Source organism: Pseudopodoces humilis, chromosome 6 (assembly GCF_049639895.1).
Source record: "Pseudopodoces humilis isolate 2021_Gansu_Grassland_sample_001 chromosome 6, ASM4963989v1, whole genome shotgun sequence".
Taxonomy (NCBI): domain Eukaryota; kingdom Metazoa; phylum Chordata; class Aves; order Passeriformes; family Paridae; genus Pseudopodoces; species Pseudopodoces humilis.
Window position 1 is genome coordinate 55,970,892 of NC_142205.1, and position 22,480 is coordinate 55,993,371.

General features: G+C 40.8%; 1 protein-coding gene across 9 annotated transcripts in view; it reads left to right on the top strand.

Annotated features, from left to right (window-relative positions):
* Window positions 1-22,036, top strand: part of ARHGAP24 (Rho GTPase activating protein 24) — a 184,909-nt gene extending 162,873 nt beyond the window's left edge. For all 9 annotated transcript variants that reach the window (XM_088056594.1, XM_088056595.1, XM_088056592.1 and 6 more), the window contains 6 exons: window positions 3,746-3,953; window positions 14,262-14,394; window positions 15,121-15,194; window positions 15,610-15,731; window positions 18,093-19,164; window positions 21,305-22,036. In XM_088056594.1, the coding sequence (XP_087912720.1) occupies window positions 3,746-3,953; window positions 14,262-14,394; window positions 15,121-15,194; window positions 15,610-15,731; window positions 18,093-19,164; window positions 21,305-21,548 (1,853 nt within the window). In that variant the 3' untranslated portion in view covers window positions 21,549-22,036. The remainder of the gene's footprint in view (window positions 1-3,745; window positions 3,954-14,261; window positions 14,395-15,120; window positions 15,195-15,609; window positions 15,732-18,092; window positions 19,165-21,304) is intronic.
* Window positions 22,037-22,480: the final 444 nt, after the last annotated feature.

Sequence of the window (22,480 nt, forward strand, 5' to 3'; positions counted from 1 at the left end):
CTGCTTTCCACCAGGTGTGGGGAAGCCAAACTAGTGCTATTCTGAATCTCACGGTTTCTTGTTGGTTTGTTTCTCCTCTGGTGCCCAATCCCAAGGATAAACCAATCCTCAGGTCAGCTCTTGTGCATCTGTGCGTTTCTGGATTTTGGAGACATTGAGATTTAGGAGGAGCCACTTGAATTTAGATTACAGCAGGAGTTATGAGGGTTCTGTTTTACTACCTTCTCCAACAAAGATGTACTTGTTTAGTTACTGTAGTGGAAATTTACTCTTAAATAACAGCATTTGAGATTATCTCCGTGATTTTGGTTCTAATCTAGTTTCCATAACTTGGACTGTCTTTTCCTTTCTTCTTTGCAAAGGAAGTGCACGTAGTTACCAATTATAGCTGACAGTGTTCATCATTTTCTCTGCCAGACATTATGGAACTGCAGTTTTCACAGGAATGCCTTTGCTTCCAAATAGTCAACATCTTAATGCTTGTAGACTGTTCATCTGCAGCATCTCTGTAGCAGTTAGTTGTGGCGTGAGAGGGGATAAAAGCATTAGAGAAGGGCAGTGGAAGAAAGTATGCCGTACCCAGGAGACACCAGAAGGATGATGAGGCAGGTAGAAGCTATGGCAACATGATGTGGAAGCAGAGTTGTCACGTTTCTGCCCCTTCTGTACCTTTGCCATAAGGCATCAACAAGTCTGTAACTTCAAGTCAATATTTGTGCAGGCTTATCGTGACTGATTCATTTCATGGCTAAGTGCTGCCTGGTGCAGTGTTCTGTGTGTTCTAGGTGGCGGAAATGCTTCCTTTGGAGAATCTTGTTCAACCTACACTTAGACGCCAACCCAAGTCTGCCTGAGATTACTTCCAATGCCAAATAAATTGAAAAACAGTGTTTAATTCCAGTTATAGACCATCTTAATGCTTTCTGGTTCTCACCTGTTTTCAGTACATTTTGTGTTGTGGTGAATCAGCAATTTATAATAATATAGTAAAGGTTTTTGCTCCCACTGCACAAAATGACCTTACTCTAATTTTATTAATTATCTTACTAGATGTGCTTTGAAAAAAAAAAAAAAAGAAAAAGAACCAAAATGAACTAAAAAAAAAGTAGCATCCAAAAATGTATTAATAGAAAGTGATGTGTTTTGACTATAGTGTCATTACTAATATGAGCTCCAAAACACTCTGGTAGGTCCAAGAATTTACTCTTGCCTACAAATGGAAGCTGAAATATGCACATTGCTGATTAAAGAAAGTTAGCATGGTGAGAAGAAGGTACAGCCAGTAGGAGAAAGCTTATTCCTGCTACTTGTACTGTCAGTGGGCATTAATTCTAATTATGTGTACATTGTAGTGGTATAATTGGAATATCCAGCAGAAAGTCTTACGTTTAAAACCAGGACATCCCAAGGAGGCTTAGGCTGTTTGTTCATAGGGCAAACTGGAGTAGGGTGGCCCAGTCCTGCACCTAAGAGGGAATAACCCTGGGGAAGGGACCTAGGTGCCCTGGAGTACAGTAAACTGGACATGAGCCAGCAGTGGACCTGGCAGCAAGGAAGAATTGACAGCAGTCTGGGCAGTACCAGCAGGAGCAGAGCTAGCAGAAGGAGGAAAGTGATTAATGTCTTTGGCTTCAAATTTTTTAGACTGTATTCCAAATATTGTATCCTTTAACAAACAAAAACCTGCCAAAACCAGGAGGTGGAGATAATACTAACATAAGTTGAGCAGACTAGGGTTGAGGAGCTAAAAACTTGCCCTTTGAAGAGAGGCAGAGAAAATGGGGCTTGTTCAGCTGGGAGAAAGGAGAGACTGAATGACAATGAAGTGCAGCTTTCTTGTATATTAACAACTTTGAAATCCCCAGACTCCCATAATCATGTAGATTCCTTAACTGGCTTCCAGTGGACCTTCCCCCTTAATTCCACTGCTTTGAGAAGGAGAGTGCAGCTAGTGGAAGGATTTGAGGATTTTCTTTGTGTCAACCAGCTGCAACTCTTAACTTGGAAAAATGCAGATTCAATTAATACTTCTCCCATCCCCATAATCAGTTTTTAGGAGGTTAGGAAGGTGTGCAAGAATTACAAAAACTTACCTAGCATGCTTAACTCTTTTGCCAGCCTCGAGGCCCCAGACTTCATGGATGCTACATCAGTCAGTATTCTTCGGAGCTTGACTCTGAAATTACAAAAATTTCTTCTTTAACTGCTAATTTTTGGGCTTTGGGTTTTATACAGCACAGAAAAAAGAGAGCTAGTAAGGAGTGACTGTGTGATGTTTATTCCCCTTACTTACTGCTGGTTTTGGCATCCCCAAGTGTGGGTACCATGGAAATCACAAGGTACACTGACTGCTCTGCATCTCAGACGCTCTGTGGATGTCTTAGCAGGACATCGTTTACTCTCTCCAGTTACTTCTTCTTCTGCAGTAAAAATAATTAAGTAAATAATTAATTTTAAGTACAAACTCCAGACCTTCCATTTGGTTGAGACTTGCCCTACATCCTTGAGCATTTACAAGGCAGCTCTCTTACCTACAACTAAAGTGTAAATTACCTTTCTGTTGAAGGAAAAATGTACACATTAAAGGTTACCCGGATGGATATTTCTATCTGAATTGTAATCTATGGGTGAATTAAGTTTTTAGGTCAAAATCAAAAGCTGTCTAGTTCAATTTTGGGCTTTTTTTAGAAAAAGGAAACCAAAACAACTCTGGTTTTTTTGTTGAATATTTTTAAACCAGCAGAACAGTGTGCTCAGTGAAGGGCACAATTTACTGCCTATTTTTCTACTTTACAGTATACGTCATTGCAAAAGTGAAGTAGTCATTTGGTCTTTAATTTCTGATCGTGACTGCCTTAGAAATATTCATTGTCTTGCTATATATAGAAATTAGATTGCCTTGCTTCAGCCCTAGTACTGTTGAGCAAGTGGTAGTCTCAAGAGAGATCTTCCAGCACAGATGACATGCCTGAAGATTATTGTGCTGCTCTGCTGCTGCTGCTCTCCTTTGAAAGGAGAGGCAAAATAAGCTGTAAAGAGTGGCTGTCATTCCAGAGGTAGCACTGATACCCTCAGATCAGGGTTGAAATTAATTCTGTCAAAAAACCTCCATTTTCTTCTGAGCTTAAGGACAAATTCAGGTTTCCTGCATCCTGACATGTTTCACCTTTCATGTCAGGAACTTCTTCTCGTACACAAAATTTATTATTGCTAAAACAGATTGTGATAATGCAGTTGGTAATACATAATGGATTTATCATTGTCTAGTTGGAGAACAAAATAATAATTCCATTTAGTAGTGACAAAATGCTGTTATATTTATAAATATTTTTCCCTTCATATGTACAGACAATGTTTATATGTCTTTGGAACTGATACAGGAGGTACTTGCTAATTAGGCATTAACCAAAAAAGATGGAGTTACGCATCACTTTTGAATCAGAAGTTTTGTGAGAGAAAATCCTGTTTGGGTTATGTCTGTATTTTCTGTGTCTGTGGTCTCACAAATAATTTACAGTGTTTTATTTTAAATAATGTTTTTAGCATTGTTGAAAAATGTGTCAGCACTGTATTTCCAGAAGAGTGTCAATGGTGAAATCGAGAATTTTTTATTCTTAAGAAAGGAGTAGGCTAATTGTCCAGGCATTTAAGTGACCTGCAAATTGCGTGGGTTGTAACAGAAGTCGTGGGCTCCTCAGATGTGTTTATGATGCTCAGTTGAGTCAGAGCTCTCTTTTTGGCGCAGGTATTTTTGGGCAGAAGCTGGAAGACACTGTCCGGTATGAGAAGCGCTATGGGAACCGCCTGGCTCCCATGCTGGTGGAGCAGTGCGTGGACTTCATCCGACAGCGGGGGCTGAAGGAAGAAGGCCTTTTCCGACTGCCTGGGCAGGCTAATCTCGTCAAGGAGCTGCAGGATGCGTTTGACTGTGGAGAAAAGCCTTCTTTTGACAGGTAAAACCCTCCAGCTGTTCCCCACTCCCTGCAGCCGAAGCAGGACATGGTGTGCTGGGCTGGCTGACCCACAGTGCTGTAAAACACATGGCAGCAATAGATAGAATGACGTGTTTTTGTAGGTTTCTCTGTGTGTTTCCTATTACCGCTCTGAAATGTCTTCTTTTTTATTCTGACTTTGATGTCTGATTTCAAAGCGTTTCTGGAGAACTTCCTTTTGTGAAAAGTTGGTTAGGAGAAGTATTGCTAATGTTTTGGCTTAATCAAAAATATCTGGATTGCCTTGATCTTAATATCGTTTGAAATGCAGTGGTGATGCTGGCATTTAGTAAGTTCCACAAAGGAAGAATTTCTGTTATCACCAATCTCTGTGTGTTCTGTTCTCTATAAAACTGACTGGAAGAGAAGTGTACTTTCATGCATTTCTTTATAATTTTGGGCCTTTGGTCTTATAATAAATCACTGTGACCATAAAAACAAACCTATGTCGTCTTGAGGGTCCAGGTCTCATTTGTATTCCAATATTTATGCAGTTTTACAGGGTTAATGAGAGGTTCTGGGCCAAGGAAAACCTGGTCCTGTTCACACAGCTGGGTATGACTTTACTTTCCTGTAGGCAGTTGTAGTCTCCTGTGATTTTTCTACTGCCTTCCTGTAAGCAGTGACAGCAGTGGTCACATATCCAGAGTGTGCAGTCAGAGAAACAGAACCAATGGATTATGAGTGCCACATAGACTTTTTTAACTCTGACCAGAATTAGTATGATGGTCATGAAATTTCAGTTCAAGAGACTGTTGAACAGCTGTTGTCCTCAGTATGTGCTTTAAGTGACATCCATATCACACCCCTACAGTGGCATCAGGATGCTTCACTGCAACTGTGGGCCCAATGGGATTTAAGAGGAAGAGGCAGATTGCATTTATTATGTGAGACCTTTGTCTGATAGCAATCCAAGTAACAGGAAGGAAAGTGTAGCTTGATCTTTTAGTGCAAAAACATGCCATAATTCAAACCTGATTGCTGGAAATCATTTAGGTTCCTTCATTCCCTGTTCCTGTGAAGTAAGCAGATTCATTAGGCTAGAAGGTTTGTGCATCAGATGCACAGAAGGCAGACACCTGTAATGCTCTTTCATCTCCCAACAGTTTCCTCAGTCCTGACCCTCACTTTAAAAGAAAAGTTAAGAATTTATAATGCTCTGGAAAAGTGACTTGGCTTCCTATGAGGTTTTTTGTGTTCTCATCTGAAGGTGAGTTAGGATAATTGATAACTAAATGGCTTTATGGAGCCAGAGGACTATAGGAAGTGACTGTGTTAGCTGATAAATGTTTATGGTGTGCTCACTCACTGTTCAAATACCATGTAGCTTATTTAAAAATGGTAAAGAAGCATCTATTGGGCACATTTCTTACTTGAACATTATGATAAATATTACTGATAATGCCTGTGTCTACCAAAGAGTAGGCAAGTGGCAGAAAGAAAAGGTTATTTTTTCTGTGCCTGTAAACAAATAATTGCGGAGGAAATGCTTAAGAAAATAAGCCACAATGAACTGTGGGAAGATGATGTACTGAACACCCCACTGAGAGATACAGCTTGAAGGAAGTGCACAAGTTCTAACTACTCCAGACAAATGAGACCAGGGCTCAGCTGCACTAAGTTTTTTTCAAGGTTATCTAGCAACATCTGTAGCACAGACTAATGAGCCCCATGAACAGGTATGTTGGCTGAGCTTTAGCAGATGAAAAGGAGAAGAGATTTTACATGCTACTGCTGTGAAGGATGCACGTAATTTCTACTCTAGCAATTAGAAACATCAGCAGGAGCTGCCTATAAATCCCTGGTCCTGCAGTTCTGCTTCTGAAGCTCAGAATTTATAGAACACTGACCTTGTATGTCCCCATGTCTTGCACAGGGTACTTTTCCTGTTTACTTTTTCACATTTGAGTTTGGAGAGGTGTGATTCAGGTGTAGCAGTGGTCTGGAAGTCAAGCAGACATCAACTCTGCTCTGATCTCTGCATCATTTCCATTGAGCATCTTCTCATTTTCTCCAACCTGTTGTTCCATTTGTAAACTCTTGAGGTAGTGTTCATTTCACAGTGTTTGTACCTCTGGGATGACTTTGGTTTGGGGTAACTTTTCATTGTGCTGAACAGGAGCATGGGCTCTGGGTTTGATGCAGCCTGTTGGGCAAGCTGAGCTCTTGGAAACTGGCCACAATATGAAGAGTGCTGTAGAGAAAGAAAAAACCACATACATTAGGCATCCATGCTTACTTTTTCTTTTGAACCTCTAGATCCACTGTGTTTAATATGTAATTACATGTTATTATTAGCCAAAAGTCTCACCATGTGAAAACCACCCAGGTTCTCCCTATGAGTTTACATCAATGCTAATAGAGATTTTTGCAGTTAGAGCAGAGCTGACATTTTTGTTCCTGGGGCATTGAGCACAATGGAATACAGGTCACACTGCCGTAGCGGTGCTGGGTCACTGCCTCTGGCAGGGAGAAAGACTGACTGCTGTCATCAGTGTTGGAACTAACACAAAGAGCTGATGTTTGAGGATTTTGCCATTTTTCATACTCACATTTTTTCTATGTGCAAGTGCACATAAGTCAGACAAACACTTTAGAACACATGAAGATGCTTTGAAATATACGTGTAGGCTTGTGTGTGTTTTTGTGTGATAAATTGCTGTTAAATAGTTCTTCTTTTTATGCCTTCATAGCTGATTCAGTAAAATACGTAACATAGAATTAAAAGCAAAACCAAAGGTAAGATCATACGCCCATGGTTAGAACTCCTTTAAAATGTCGTCTCTGTTTTAAGTGGTCACACACCTTAAATCACCGTACAGGTTCTGGGAGATGGAGTTCAGAGGCACATTCTGTTCTTCAGCCCAGAATTCTGCTGCTCTCCACAGTTCTGTGGAGACCCTGCCCTTCTTTCTCCCCTCTTGCCTTCCTGTCTACACCCCCTTGTCAGAGAAGACCACAGAGCAGGCACAAGCAGAGCGAATAAAGCAAATTAGAAACAAGAAGGGGAATAGCTTAGCTCAAAAGAAAATGCAGCCATATTTTGAAACATATTTTGAAACATGATTGCTCTCACGTGAGTTTGCAGCTGGGTGTTCCAATACTGAAGTCAGTTATAAAAATGCAGTGGAAATAACCTTCACTTATTAATTTTGATCTTACGGTTGGAATGTTGCTGAAGAGTCAAGTATGAGAATGGAACTAGTGTTTAAAATTTTTCAGCCTCACAGACTGAGAAAACCCTGTGTCTGATCTGAAACATCCAACACCCCAGGACCCCCCTTATAAAAACTGAACATCATAATTTCTTGCAGTATTGAAAAGCTGAGGTGCAGCTGCTGCAGCTGAAAACTGCTGAGGCCTTTTGTGTGAGGAAAAACACAACGCCTCAAAATTGTGTGTTAGTTTAGAAGCAAAAATCAATAAATACCTCACTCCCTCTGAGAATATCTGCACATATTGTGAAATTTGCTTTAAGGAACTAACAGTGCAATTAGGCAATGCTTGCTACTATTTGAAATATCCTTGGTATTTCCAGTACAGCTCCACCTCTGTGTGAAATTGCCCCCTCCAGGGAATCCATTTTCTTTGCCCTTGGGGTATTTGCTTCTTTCTTCTTGTGTGGCTTATGTTTTACTTATAAAGTCCCTCATCTCCTTTACAAATCATACATTTGTAATGACACAAAGTGAATTATGACCATTTGTTCTGTGAAATTGGCAGAGAGAATATGGCACTGCATAAGGAAAATTGCATAAGGATTTGTTCTCCAGTTTTTACCTAGAAGAGGTACAGAATTGGATTTCTCTTTTTATATTGCCTCTTTCCATCTGCTGTTTGTCACATTTGCTATCAGATGACATGTGAGATAAGATTGCTTAGGGAGAAAAAATAGTTGAAATGTCACTGAAACAAATATGAATAAAAAATTAATCTGATTGATGTACGTGGCTTGGATTTTCCAAACTATTACTGATGTGCATAGTTCAGTGGTTCAGAGAATTTAAAAGTTACATAGCTCACCTGCCAGCATTTGTGTGCATGCACAAGAGATCATATGAATATTCTCACATAAACGCATATTTAGCAAAACATTTTCTTATGAGTATGAATTCCTCTAACGAAGAATAGTGTATTATAGGACAAAATATTACTTACTGCTCTGGTCACCTTTGCAATCAGCTGAGAAGAAGATACCTAAGTGTCAGTATTTGATAGCTGGCAAATGGTAACTGTTATTCATTGGAGCTAAATAATCCAGAATGTAGAACTGGTATGTTCTTGTGCACCTAATCCATGGGATTGTTGAAACAAAATCAGTGTCGAGATTGAGGTGAGAAGGAGCACATGCACAGATCTTTTTCTCCTCCAGAGGCAAAGAATGCTTTAAAATTTTGGTGACTGCAGGAAATGGGACATGTCTCAGTGGGGCTGCAGTCTTCATTGGCACTGTGCAAATGGCAAGTACAAACACTGGTTGTAAAAATTGTTCTTTGTTTTCCAGATCCAAGCCTGTACATAAGAATTTGTTTAGAAGCAGCTAGTTTCCCACAAAGAAGGGTCTTTATAAGCTTTCCTACTGGCAAAGTGCAGTAATCTCTAAAACTCCACATTGTTATGTGAAATGAAGTCTTTACTCAAAAGCTTGTTCCTGCCAAACACAAATGGCCTTAGGCCTGTGAAAATTCCTGTTTGTTTCTGCTGGTTCCAGACTTTTTTCCCTGATCTTCTCAATCTGCTCATCAGCGATGCCTCTGGACTCACTTCCATGTCCTTTCCAATTCCAGCCCTTATTCTAACCAGCCAGCAGAAATAGCCTCTGCATATGGCACAACTTAAAGACCTAGTCTAGCAATTAAATACACATTAGGAGACATATCTAGTGTGATGCAAGGGTCATTAAATCAGTTTAATTGGTGTCCTGTTGTGTTTTCAGTTAGGTTTAGTGTCCTCAGAGTGTCTTTAGTTATTGGCAATGAATGAACATTTGTAGTTGCTTTTCATGAATTTCAGTTTCAGAAATGGTTGGTTTGTCAGCTCTGATTTAAAAAAAAAAAAAAAAAAAAAAAAAAGGCAGCTACATATTTCATTTACCAGTGACCAGTGATTTGTTAGAGAAATCCATCCTTTAAGAAAGGATGACATTTGGTTACTATGTGCAAGGTTTGAGAGAGTGTTTTTTTTCAAACATTCTTATCTGGATTGCAAAATTTGTGGCTTTCTCTTCCAGCAAACAAGAACAGGTAGGTTATTTGTTGTGGATTTCCATGATTTTACATATGCTTGCAATCCTTGGAAAAGCTTGGAGAAATTTAACAGTTTTTCTGACTAATCTATCAAGAGAAAATAATTCAAGAGAAGTTATATTCAGTGGAGCTGGTAGATCTTTTTCCTAGAGGGAGCCCATCTGTTTCTTAAACCTCTGCCCACCTTACCTGAAAGTACTTGTGTCTCTTTCTTAAGGATCTGTATTTTTGTAAGTAATTTTTAACATCCTTCCCCATGGAGTTTGTCTTTTTCTTTGTCCTAAAGTACTGTCTTCATTTTTGTTTTTAAAGCCTTTATAAACCTGCATAAATTTGCTGCTGTTACAATTACTGTAGTTGGTATCTAACTTGGAAATAGAGTCTGCCAATCTTCACTATTCCTTGTGGACTGTGGAAGGTAGCATGCTTTGTAAAAATGGTGAGCACAAGGACAAAGGAGCAGGATAGGTTTGGTTTATTTCTCTGTCTAAACTAAAACACAAGGATAGAGATCAGTTAACTTATACTAGAGCCAGACCGGTAAATGCTTTCATATATGTTTCACAAAACAAAATTTAATCTGGTACTTAAATGAGGCATAGGGCTGCTTGTACTAGATCTCTGCATTATGTAGGAAAAGTATATAGAGTAATGCTTTAAAGATACCCACACAGGGGAAGAAATATCACATAGCACACTAAGTTAACCTGACCTTTGAATTTCTGGACCAAAGCCTCTCTCTGAAAACGAGTCAAACTGGTACACAAACTGTAATGTTCTTCTTTGTTTTATTACCAGGACTCCTAAATTGAATTATAGCCTCACAGCTTGTTGTTCCCTACTGTTTGTTCTTCATGCAAACTGTTTATGTGCCATCATGATCTAGAGCTATTTTTGGCACGGCATTAATCTTTTTGTAATGTGACCTTGCCTTGTTAATACTTCCTCTCAGAGAGTTTATGAGGGGCTTGTTGGCTTTGTGCTCTGAAGCGCTGACTCCAGCTCTCTGAGCACCCTGTCTGCTGGTCTGAGTGTGAGGGTTATGCCTGGATTTCTGGGCTTCAGGGATATTGTTTATGGTAGAGAGAGTGAAAAACTCCAGGGAGTGTAATCTGTCTGACAGCCACTTCCACAGTGTCTGTGGTATCACAAAGGAAAGTGCTGTCAAAACAGCAACGCCATGAGAGGTATTAATGACAAAGTTCAGATGAATGGGGCTTTGAATATGGGCAGTCTGGCTGAGGAGAGGCTGGGACACGTTGGCATTTGTCATGCCTGTGCATGAACAGTGCTGGAGTGGGGGGATGCTCCTTTGGTAAATGCCACCATGAATGCAGTATTAATATTTCAGTGTGATAAGTCATCTTTCTCAGACCTCCCATGACAATGTGCCAAAATAGCTGTTTCTCAGCCTGCTGATGCCTTTTATGTTACATTCAATTCCCCACTTTGTGCTTCGTCATTCCCATTTCAAGCTCATAATCATGCACTTAGAGAAAGTCTGCCTTGGTTAATGAGAGTTGTCCTCATTTAGATAACAGAGGATTTTCTGCCAGAATTGACATACTGTATTTTAATAAAAATTAATGAATACTTCTAATCGTGTTAATTATGAATGTGTAATCGTGAAACACTTTGATATTACACAGTCAGATAATAAAAGAAATATGAAGATAGGTACAATCATTAAATTTCTGTAGCTGTAATGATTCTGGAATGTAGGCAAGGACAGTGCTTAAGGGGGAAATTCTGCCCTGTCTTAAACTGATCGGTTGTAACTGAAAAAAGTCTATGAGGAAAAGGTCCTCCATAGCCTGCAAAGATCCATGTTCTAAAAACTACACCAGTTTATCCTCAAGGCAGAAATATAAGTGCTGTTGTTTGACTTAGACTGTAGATGGAACACTCTAGACTAAAAAGAGAAATAAAGGCTCCTGGTCCTCCAGTTCAGCACTTCTTGGAAACCTACAGCTGTCCTCTGTGGCTGTAAAGTGCTTAGTGGTACTTGTGGAATAAAACACCCAAAATACAGATGCATTAGGACTGGAGTCTGCCATTTTAAAATAGCCCCCTGTTATTTAAAGCAAAAGGTGAAAAAAATACTACATTGTAAGGTCTAAATGAGTCTCAGATTCTGAGAGACAGTCTTTTAGTTATATTATTTATAAAAATACCAACATTTTTATACACACAGTTGCACTCAAACAAGAAATTTACTAGCTTTTGTCTAAATGTTGATAAAGCAGAATTTAAAAATCTAGTTCTTAAAGAGCTTGGCAAGCAGTATGTCTTTGTATACAGACTGCATTTATTTTGTTTGTGCTGCCCAAATCTGTACGGTAATTGCTGTACAGGTAGATGAAATCCTAAGAAGTGGTCCAGTACAGTTAAAGGGAAAAAATAACAAATGTTCCAAAATCTTATTTTGCGACCCCACCATCTTGTGGCAGTCTGCGGTATTGCCTTAGAAAATAATAATAATTGAAAAATTAGTTTAAAATATTGTATATGTGTCTCTGTCTGCTGATTGCAGCCTGGGTTTCTAATCCCATTTTATAAAACACCTTCCTATATACTTGTAAATACAGCATGTGCTTCAGGAAGTTAATTTGAGAACAACACTTCCCAGTGAAAGAAACTTGAGTTTCTTTCCTCCTCAGCATCCTGCCTCTCCATTTCTCTCTCAGTTCTTCCATGGTAGATCCACAGTTTTTGGCATTCAGCTTACCTCTCACAGTGATAATCCAACAGTACTTCACACTGAAAAAAGAAATTTTATAAATTGCATTAACTTTCTAGTCTTCTGTCCCCTTCTTCAGCCTTTTTATCCTTCAGCTGCTGTGCCCTCCAGGAGCAAGGACTGGTGTAAAATTTTTCTTACATACTACATGAAGCATGATCCTGGGAGTACAAAGAAGGGAAGACGTAAATGTGTAATCCCCTTACTGAGAGACCTATGTGCCAACTTCTAATTGTTCTTCAGTAATTTCCCTCACTTAACCTGTTTGATTCTTGTATTTTGGAAAGGCCTCTCCAGTTTTATGCAGATAGAATCCATAAAGATGTGGTTAAGTCCTTCGGCAAGGTGTGAGGAGTTTCCTTGTTTAAATAAAATAAGCAGTAATAATAAAATCTTCTGAAAGGCAGTCGGTGTTGAATTGAGAATAGGTAGAACAGAAGGGTTAGAGGCCAAATCTGAGCTAGCATTTTTAATCTCATAAAAGAGTACAGTCATACCTGGTTTCATGCTAGTAGTTCCCCACATTTGTTATATATGTATCCAGAAAGTGTGGGGGATAGGTAAACACTGTTTTGAGTTCAAGCCACTCTACAGCAGAGGGTTGTAGTCAAGAGATTAGAATTTGAACTTCAAAAATGTGGGTTTGCATTAGTGTTTTATAGAGTTTCTCTAGAAAATGCTTTTTGGAATTTGGGCTGGGAATTATTCATGTTGGAATTAGAAATATTTTCTGCATGTTCATTTTGAGGAGTTTGGTGGTGGTGCACATTTAAATATACATAGTGCTTTAACATCTCTCTTCTTCTGACATACCATACCACATTACTCTAAGGTTGTTCCCACCATTCCTGTTAAGATTTAACTTAGTCAAAGTCATTACTGTTTTAACAGATTATTCCAAAATAATGATTAACATACCTCTAGCAAAGCTTAAGTGTGTCAAATACCAATGGCTCCCTTTGAGACACTGTGAGTTTAAAAAAATACTCCATGTCTGAAGTCTGCAAAGAAAAAGAAAATACATAATGATGCACATTGTAGACATGTGTGTGCATTCTCTGTTTCTTATTAATGAAAGAATTAATGAAAATTTAGTGCCCCTTTCTCTGATTTTTCAGAAATCAGAGGGAAAAATAGCAGCTTGCAGTACAGTTCTTTTTCTGAATCAGGGAAAGCATGTAGAACATTCCAGTAAGGATTTGAATAAATGCCTGAGTAGCTAAACCCAGGGATGGAGCCAGACATAGTGCAAGAGAGATTTCTTCATGCTAACTTGTGCCTTACATCTAATTTCTACTTACTTACTTTCAGGTAAGAACTTCTAAGTTAACAGAGTGTAACTTTACACACCACAGAAACATTGAAGCAAGTGTGATTGCATTGTCTGAACTTGTGATTGTGATCTTTCTCCCTGTGTTAGTTTTAATGTGCCTGATAAACAGCTGAGGCTCCTACTAGCCGTATCCAAAAAAACCCTTAAATTTCTGCAAATGCAATTATGGGAAGCACATGTCCTATCAGGTCTTTGAGTGTTGGCCCTGTGATGTTATCTGTTCTGCAAGCATTCAGGCATTTTCTGTTTGGTGGCTCAGCTTATTTAAGATAGAGCTAAAATTCATTTCCCAGGGATTTGTGGTTCTGAATATCCAGGTTTTCGGTGTAAGAGTACAGCTAAAAGGCACAGTAGTCATTTAGTGGGAGCCCATAGGAAAAAGATGCATGTCAGGGAAAGAGCTGTAATTCCAGTAGGTAGACATCAACTAAATACCTGTGCTATATATGATTTCCTTTAAAAACTGCTTCCTGGATACTGGTAATAATACTGGACGTGGTGATAAAATGGAATTGAGACATGCTGGGCATGTTTTTGGAGCTGGGGTCATCACTAGGAGAAGAACTCCCACTATGTGAATGCCTTGTTTCTAACTCAGGTGAAAACAGAAAGTGGCATTTGAGATGAATTTTGCATGTCTGAAGGGAGATGCTTGTCAACAAGAGGCAGGATCTATCTCCTCCATACCTGTCTCTGCAAACAGGGCCTTAGGTGTAATTATTTACGGTAATAAATCATTAGAGTTGACAGACATTTGGCTGTGGGTATCCCGAGTTCTTTATAGGACAAAAAAATCCAACAAAAAACAGATTACAGGTAGGGTTGTAAATGTATATACTGGTGATGAGTAAAATGTGGGATGACAATGGAAAAGTGGCAGGTTTTAGCTTGTCAGTCTGACAGTATCATCCTGATTCACATTAATGACTTCTTGTATTTCACCCCAACAGCAGCACAGATGTGCACACTGTGGCTTCACTGCTCAAGCTGTACCTAAGGGAACTCCCAGAACCTGTTGTACCATATGCAAAATACGAAGATTTTCTTTCCTGTGCCAAAATGCTCAGCAAGGAGGAAGAAACGGTGAGTTGGTAACTCCAGTAAGATGAAATAAAAGGCTGTTTCAGTTTTCAGGAGGAGAGAAGTTGGTTTGGCCTAATTTAGATGCGTATCTATTAATTGAAGCAACTTCTATATGAAAATTGTTGCCACCTGTGTCCTTGGGAATTCTATATAAAGGTGTGTAGCTGTATTTATTGCATATCAGTGAATCCAGGTTAATTAAACATCACTGTAGTCAATAGCTTCCACTTCTATGGAAGAGACATATCTTTTCATAGCTTAGACTCTGAACTATAAAAGAAAGGGTCTTGATGGTTGCTGTTCAACTCTTGCTGTTAAATCAGGAGTCATTTATTAGTCAGAATCTAGTATGGACCAGAACTGGGTAAAATAACCAAGTAGTTTCTTGTGGGAAATGCCAGCTAGTTCAAACCAGAACTGTTCCCGGGAGGATTAGCCTTGCTATCAGCAGGAGGAATGGAGCTGCTGGTCAAAAAAAGAAAGAAAAAAAGAAAAAGACATGATGAAAACAAGATATTTATTTTCTTGTTTATTTTTTCCCAGAGCTAATCCATGTTAGCCAAATCCAAAATGAGTTCTACAAGCTGTTCCTGATCATAACCTGTATTTAATGCTGCAGTTTCAGTGTGTGTCTGTTGTCTTGTAATTAGAATTGCTGACTTTAAAAAAAAAATCTCTAATAAAATATTAAAAAACTGACTTTATTTTTCCTTAAACATCTTAAAGGGCCTGAAAGAACTGGTGAAGCAAGTAAAGAGCCTGCCAGCTGTCAATTACAATCTGCTGAAATACATCTGTAGGTAAGTGCTCATGCAAAAATTATCACAATGGTGTTTATAAGTGTGAGCTGACAGACAGACCTGTTTGTCTGTGCCCTGAAGGAAAAACATTACTCACACTTGGAGGACTGGAGAACTCAAGTGAAGGTAGTGAAATGGTAGGTTTATTGCATGACTAATTAGTAATTTGCTCTATCAAGATTGTGACTTTTCTTTCATAAGCAGGCAAGGAGTGCAAGAAAGTAGGAGTGAATCTATTCTATTCTCTTGATAGGACCTTTTTTTTCCCATTTCTAGCTGCAGTTATTTGCTTTGTTTGCACTTGGAATGCAATACTTAAACTACGTTAAGAAGCAATCACGTGATTGGACCTATTTTTTTTTTTTCCTAGTTTTTCTCTTTACGTGTTCCTTAAGGACTTCTTTCTTCCCCACAGATTCCTTGATGAAGTCCAGTCGTATTCAGGTGTAAACAAAATGAGTGTGCAAAACTTGGCTACAGTTTTTGGCCCCAACATCCTGCGCCCCAAAGTGGAAGATCCTCTGACTATCATGGAGGGTGAGCTTACTGTACATAATTTGTTAGAGAAAAGAAGAAATGTCTTTAGGTTTATTACCAGCACATACCAGTCCATGCAGTTTGTGCAGTAAGTTCCATATAGCTGTTATATAGAGACAGAAATTTTCAACCCAAATGAGATTTTGGGTTAAATCTTGCAAGTTATTATGAAAGGTACTGAAATGTGTAGCGTTCCAAACACACTTTGCATGAGTTTGTTCTGCCTTGGCAGCTTCACTAAACATGGACCTTCTCTCTCAAAACTTCCTGCAAGCATGGCATGTTCTTACTCAGCACATGCAGTTGGAGTGCAGTTAATATTTCACCTGTGGTTCTTGAGGACAAGGAAAAGCTCAGGTTCACACTTCAGTGACCCGTGTAGAACCCCCACGAGGCAGTTGTATATTACATGCCTTCCTGAACAACACGAATCAATTTACCAGCTGCATGCTCTCATTTACAGACATGTTCAGCTGTAGCATTTTGCTGTGATTAAGACAAAAATATGGATGTGACAATGTCCTCCTATAACTTCCTTCTAGTCTTAGTCTTCGTGAGTATGATGCTTTTTCTCTTCCCAGATAGAATTCCCTCTATGCTTGGTTCATTCACTTGTTTTTCTGAGGCCTTACTTTTTCCCCTTATTCTTTTTAATTCTTATGACAATGACGGTGTTGTGAACAGAAATATGGCATTTCCAAATAATGTATGAAATCTGTGAATACTGTCTGAGCAGCTCTCCAGCCTGCTTGTCAACAGCCCTAGAATTAAAATGATGATGCCTGTTGTAGGAAATGGGATGGATACTACATTCTCTGTAGGAAAACACATACACTTTTTTAACTAATGAGAAATGGGTTTGATTAAACAGATTTATGACCTCTTTTAAGCATAACTATAAAATTTGACATAAGACAGTGCTGATTTGAAATAGGGCTATGTGTAGGAACTTTGAACAAAGACTACACATTGATTGGTGCTCATGGCCACCCTTTGTCATTTCTCTTTGCCTTTTGGAAGATACAGAGTGCTTTTCTTGCACAATCATTCAAAATAAAACATGCAGCTATGGGGAATCATATCTTTATCATGGGGATGAGGAGTTGGTTTTTTTTGATTCAGCAGAGATTTCCTTCAGAATTCCAGCCCCGGGGAAATTTCTTCCCTGTCAAATGCAGTTATAAAAGTTGCCCGAGGACAAAGCAGTATTTGTAGTAAAGTTCTGCACACAACAGGTAACGTTCTCAGAAGGAATGCAACAAAGTGTTCCAGGGGAGTAGCTAAGTGAATTTTCCTACTACCTAGTTCTAAGGTATCGTTTTGCCTCAGCTAACAAACAAGTGAGAATACCTAAAAAAGATGCTGAGTACCCACATTGAATTGACTTGTGGTACTTGTATTTTAAAAGGGTGGGATATAAAATCCAGTGTATTACACAGATGTAAAATGATTTTGCACAGTGGGAATTTATTGATTAGAAGAGCACAGCATGCCTCTGAGAGCTTTTTAGCAGTTTAAAAATGAAGTGGTTATTATAACTACCTTGACCTTGTTCCTGAAATATTCTTGATAAACCTTAATGAGGATCTGCTTAGCGAAATAGAGTCACACATCTTTATCATGCCAAGTCCAGTTCCAAATGCTAGTGTGTAAATTACAGTGCAGTCAAGTGGTGTGCACACCAAGGGGCTGTTCTTTTAGAGGAGAGGTGGCCATCTATTACAGGAAGCAGCAAGCTGTGGTCTTGCATTACTTCCATAGTATGCTATAAAATGCTGTGGCATAGTTCTTTGGCTGCATACAGTCTCACCATGGAGAGCTTAAATGCATTCACATGAAATTAATTCTGTCTCATTACTGCACTGTTTTGCTTCAGAAGACTAAAATGTCTGTTCCAGCAGTGCAAATCACTTGCCTGCCCATTTGCTGTTAAACTGCCAAACACAAGTGCTGTGCCAGAGTGAGAGTTTGGTTTTAAAGCGTTCTCCACCTTGAGTGGAAAGCCATAATTTAGAATGATGTTACCGTGTTGTGCTCATTATCTCCTCCTGTGGTCTTCATGGGATGCAGTTACGGTCATGGTAACAGCTTCTTTGCAAATATTCCTGTTGTTTTTAGGGGTCTGTGAGGCCTTGCTGGCTCGGTGTGATGGAAGGAAGAGATAATGCTGATGTGGCCCTGCAGCCAAGAGGCACTTCAGCCTTGTTAAACATTCAGGGTGTTACACAGATGGATGCATTGTGTCAATGTTTGTTTAAGCTGAATGTTTGCTAAGTATTTGTGGAATCTGGGAGATAAAATATATTTATGCCTTAAAGAAAACAGGCCACTCACAGCCATGTGCTTGGTGTCCCCTTTCAGGTACAGTAGTAGTCCAGCAGCTCATGTCAGTGATGATTAGCAAACATGAAGAGCTGTTTCCCAAGGATATAGAGCCTCAGATGGGACCTGAGGTGTGCAACAACAACAATGAAATTCCAAAGAAAACCACTGCAGGGCAGCTACAGAACAAAGAGAATAACAACACCAAGGAAACTGCAGTGAGGCGCTGCTCTTGGGACACACCCGAGTCTCCCCAAAGGGGAAGCATGGACTGTGAGTCTCCGACTGCTCTGCCAGGCAGCAAGACAAATAGCCCCAGGAACAGCATCCAGAAGCCAGATGTCACCAGGAGCCCGCCACTGATGGTGAAAAAAAATCCCGCTTTTAATAAAGGTAGCGGCATTGTCACCAACGGGTCCTTCAGCAGCTCTGCGGAGGGCCCGGAGAAGAGCCAGACCTTACCAAACTGCTCCCTGCAAACCAGGAGAACGTCGTCCCTGAAGGGGCCGGTGACCAAGATGGGGACACATAGCGTGCAGAACGGAGGCGTGCGGATGGGCGTGTCCAGCACCGACGGGCACAGCAGCACCCTCGGCAGCCGGAGCCCGGGCTGGGTGCCCAATGGCTATGTCACTCTGAGGGACAACAAGCAGAGGGAGCCGTCGGTGGGTGAGTCAGGCCAGCACAACAGGCTTTCCACCTACGACAATGTCCACCAGCAGTTCTCTATGGTGAACTCTGATGACAAACAGAGTGTGGACAGTGCCACCTGGTCCACGTCCTCGTGTGAAATATCCCTCCCGGAGCACTCCAACTCCTGTCGCTCATCCACCACCACCTGCCCTGAGCAGGACTTTTATGCAGGTAACTTTGAAGACTCTGTGCTGGATGGGCCACCACATGAAGACCTCTCTAACCCGGGTGACTATGAGAACAAAAGTGACAGGAGGAGTGTGGGGGGCCACAGCAGCCGAGCCACCAGCAGCAGCGATAACAGTGAAACATTTGTGCCCAACAGTACCAACAACCACAGTGCTTTGCACAGCCTGGTGTCCAGCTTGAAGCAAGAGATGGCCAAGCAAAAACTAGAATATGAGACAAGGATAAAAAGGTAAGATGGTTTGGCGCTCTACCATCTGACTTCCTTTTTGCAGAGTAAATCCAAGTTTTTCCTCTCGTGACTTGCACTAGCTGCAGTCACTACTGTGTCACTCACCAGGTGCTTGCCAGTATCATCTTTCATTGTTGACATTGTTGTCAGTGATACTATGATCCAGAGGAGTTTTTTTCAGAGCAGTTGTTTGCCATGGTTGTGACACGCTATCCCGTTGGTGTCAAAAGTAAAGCCAGAACCTTGTGAGCATCTGTATAAAATCTGATTAACAAAATAAGTAGGCTCTTGCAGTGTTTCCATTAGTCCATGCCTGTTCTGTAGAGAAAGGCAACTGTCACCTTTCAGTGAAAGCAATGTTGTGGCATATTCCACTTGTAGTCTTTGGGACTGAGGAGACTGCTGGACTCCTTTGCAGTCCCCATTTCTCTTGAGAAAATACAGCATCTGGGAGTTACCTCTACTCATCATCCTGTCTTTGCTCTGCTGCTGAGTCTTTCCTTCAAAGCTCAGACCTGTTAAAAGAGGGCAGAGGAGGGGTGTGTCTCTGTCTACAGATGGTGCAGACTCCGCTCATACAGGCAAGGTTGCTGGGGTGGATGGTTGTCATGATGAGTGAGTAACCTCAAAGTCTGGACTTAGTGCACTCGGAAGTGCAGAGTTGAATGTGCTCTTTTTGTTACAAAGGTTCTTCAGTCAAGCTGTTCAGGACCTTCTGTTCTCATCTCTGCTCTCGCAGAGCAGCTCTGTGTACTGGTACCTCTGACAGTGCAAGTTGTAGATCACAGCGTGAGAGCTGCTGACAGCAGCAGCTGCCAGTCAAAGTGCAGCACTTTGCAGAGTGTTGCAGTCTTTCACCTGCATCATGATTTCCAGTACAGTGTGCAGTGCAGTTGAACACTTCACTTGTGCTTTAATATGTGTGCTGATTGCATTTAGTACCACTAACATCATAGGATGGTTTGGCTTGGAATAGACCTTAAAGATCATCCAGTTCCAACCCCCTGCTGTGACACACTAGACCAAATTGCTCAGAACCACATCCAGCCTGGCTTTAACACTGCCAGGGATGGGGCATCCACAACCTCTCTGGGAAACCTGTGCCAGTGCCTCAGTACCATCACAGTAAAGAATTGCTTCCAAACATCTGATGTAAATCTACTCTCTTCCAGTCTGAAGCCATTCCCCATTGTCCTATCACTACAGCTCCTGATGAAGGGTCCCTCTGGCTTCCCTGTAGGCTCCCTTCAGATACTGGAAGGCTGCAATGAGATCTTCATACAACCTTCCCTTCACCAGGCTTCACCTTTCTCCGACTGTCTTTGTAGGGGAAGTGTTCCAATCCTCTTACAACTTCCTGGTCCTCCTCTGGACTTGCTCCAACAGGTCTATGTCTTTCTTATGCTGGGGGCACCAGAGCTGGACACGGTATTCTAGGCGGGGTCTCAGCAGAGCAGAACAGAGGGGAAGAATCCCTTCCCTCACCTTGCTGGCCACACTGCTTTGGATGCAGCCCAGGATACAGTTGGCTTTCTGGGCCGTGAGCACACATCACCAGCTCACGTTGAGTTTTTCATCAATCATCAGTCCCAAGTCCTCCTCAGCAGGGCTGCTCTGGATCTCTGCCCAACCTGTAGGTGTGGCTGGGGTTGCCCGGACACAGGTGTAGGACCTCGCTTTACTGAACTTCATGACGCCCATATTTACAGATACATACCAGTCCATATTGGCAAATAGAGCAGGCAGGTCAGCTGAAGAAAGGAGATAAGCAGCGAAACAAAGGCATTCAGGGCACTATTCTGACCTTGTAGGTAACACTACTGCAACTAACTAACAATAGTTAGCCTGCTTCTGGAGAATTAGATGGAGCTGTTTGCTTCTGTGCCTTTTGCTGTTCAAAGGCATTTTCTAAATGAGCTACTGGAGAGACAAAGGTATTTTTTTAGCAAACTGCCATAGAGTTTGCCCTGTGAGAACAGTTCATGGATGAAGCCACGGTTTGTAGATACACCCATTAGAAATTCAGTCTAAGCTTTAGAAATGAAGAGACATGTATGAATTCGTTGGTGGTGTGCATTTCTGTGTGAGTGAGTGAGGAGTGCTGCTCAGAAGCTGTCTGCTTTTTATTTCCTTTATGCAGCCTGGAGCAGAGAAATCTCACCCTGGAGACTGAAATGATGGCCCTGCATGAAGAGCTGGATCAAGAGCGGAAGAAGTTCACAATGGTAGAAATCAAAATGCGTAATGCAGAGCGGGCGAAGGAGGATGCAGAGAAGAGGAATGATATGCTGCAGAAGGAAATGGAGCAGTTTTTCTCTACTTTTGGAGAACTGACAGTGGAGTCTCGCAGACCAGAAAGAGGCAACACCATCTGGATCCAGTGAGCTGTGGAAGCATAGACTGTGGGACTTGAGGAAGGGCTTGGAGGTATTATACTGTATCAGGTGGCTGGTCACCTGTCTGAGGCTAGTACTCAACAAAATGTTACAAACCCTTGAAGGAAGAAATCATACATGCATTAAGCCCTCATATCTACAGTGTGTACTTACCAAGTTATAATCTTTGAATGCTTCATGAGACTACTGTCAAGTGTTACAACTGGATATGTGTATATAAATTTAAAAATCACCTTAGAGCAAGAGATGTATCTGAAGAAATATTTTAATGCAAGTCTTGTATTTAAACTGGTTAATTGAAATGTTGTTGCAATCAAGCTTTATATAAAGGCTTTTCTCCCTTGCACTTAACATAATAAGCTATTTTTGGCATTGTGTTACCATCAGCTTATTTTGTATATCAAATGGTTTTTTTGTTTTTGTTTTGTTACCCCTTTTGCTGGGGAGTGAAGATAAACAGATTATGTTAAGGTAAATGTGTGGATGGTTAGCCCTGATTTGCGTCGCTTCCAAACAGACAGCAAGATTGAGAAACTGATGTATGCCACGGGCAAAATAAACCAGTACTGATTTCACAGAATTAATGGCCAGGGGACAAAGTTCCAGGGCACCCCTACTGTAAAATAACAAGTGAGGATATGAAGTCAGCCTAGACTGGGGACAGTGAAAAAGGGGTGGACAGCTGCTTGTTTGGGAATAAGCATGGGTGGCCGAGTAAGAAGTTGGGAGAGGGGAAAGGGGGACTTAAGGAGAGGTTAATGACATGACCAGAATTTTTGGTGTACCCTGAAGAAGCCCTGTGCCTGATCACTGCAGTTCAGATCGGGGATATAAATCAGTTGTTCAAACCATATTTACATCTGACTTACCTCTGTACTGTGGGTGAAGGTAAGTCCTTTTTTGTGGTGCTGGTGAAGGGA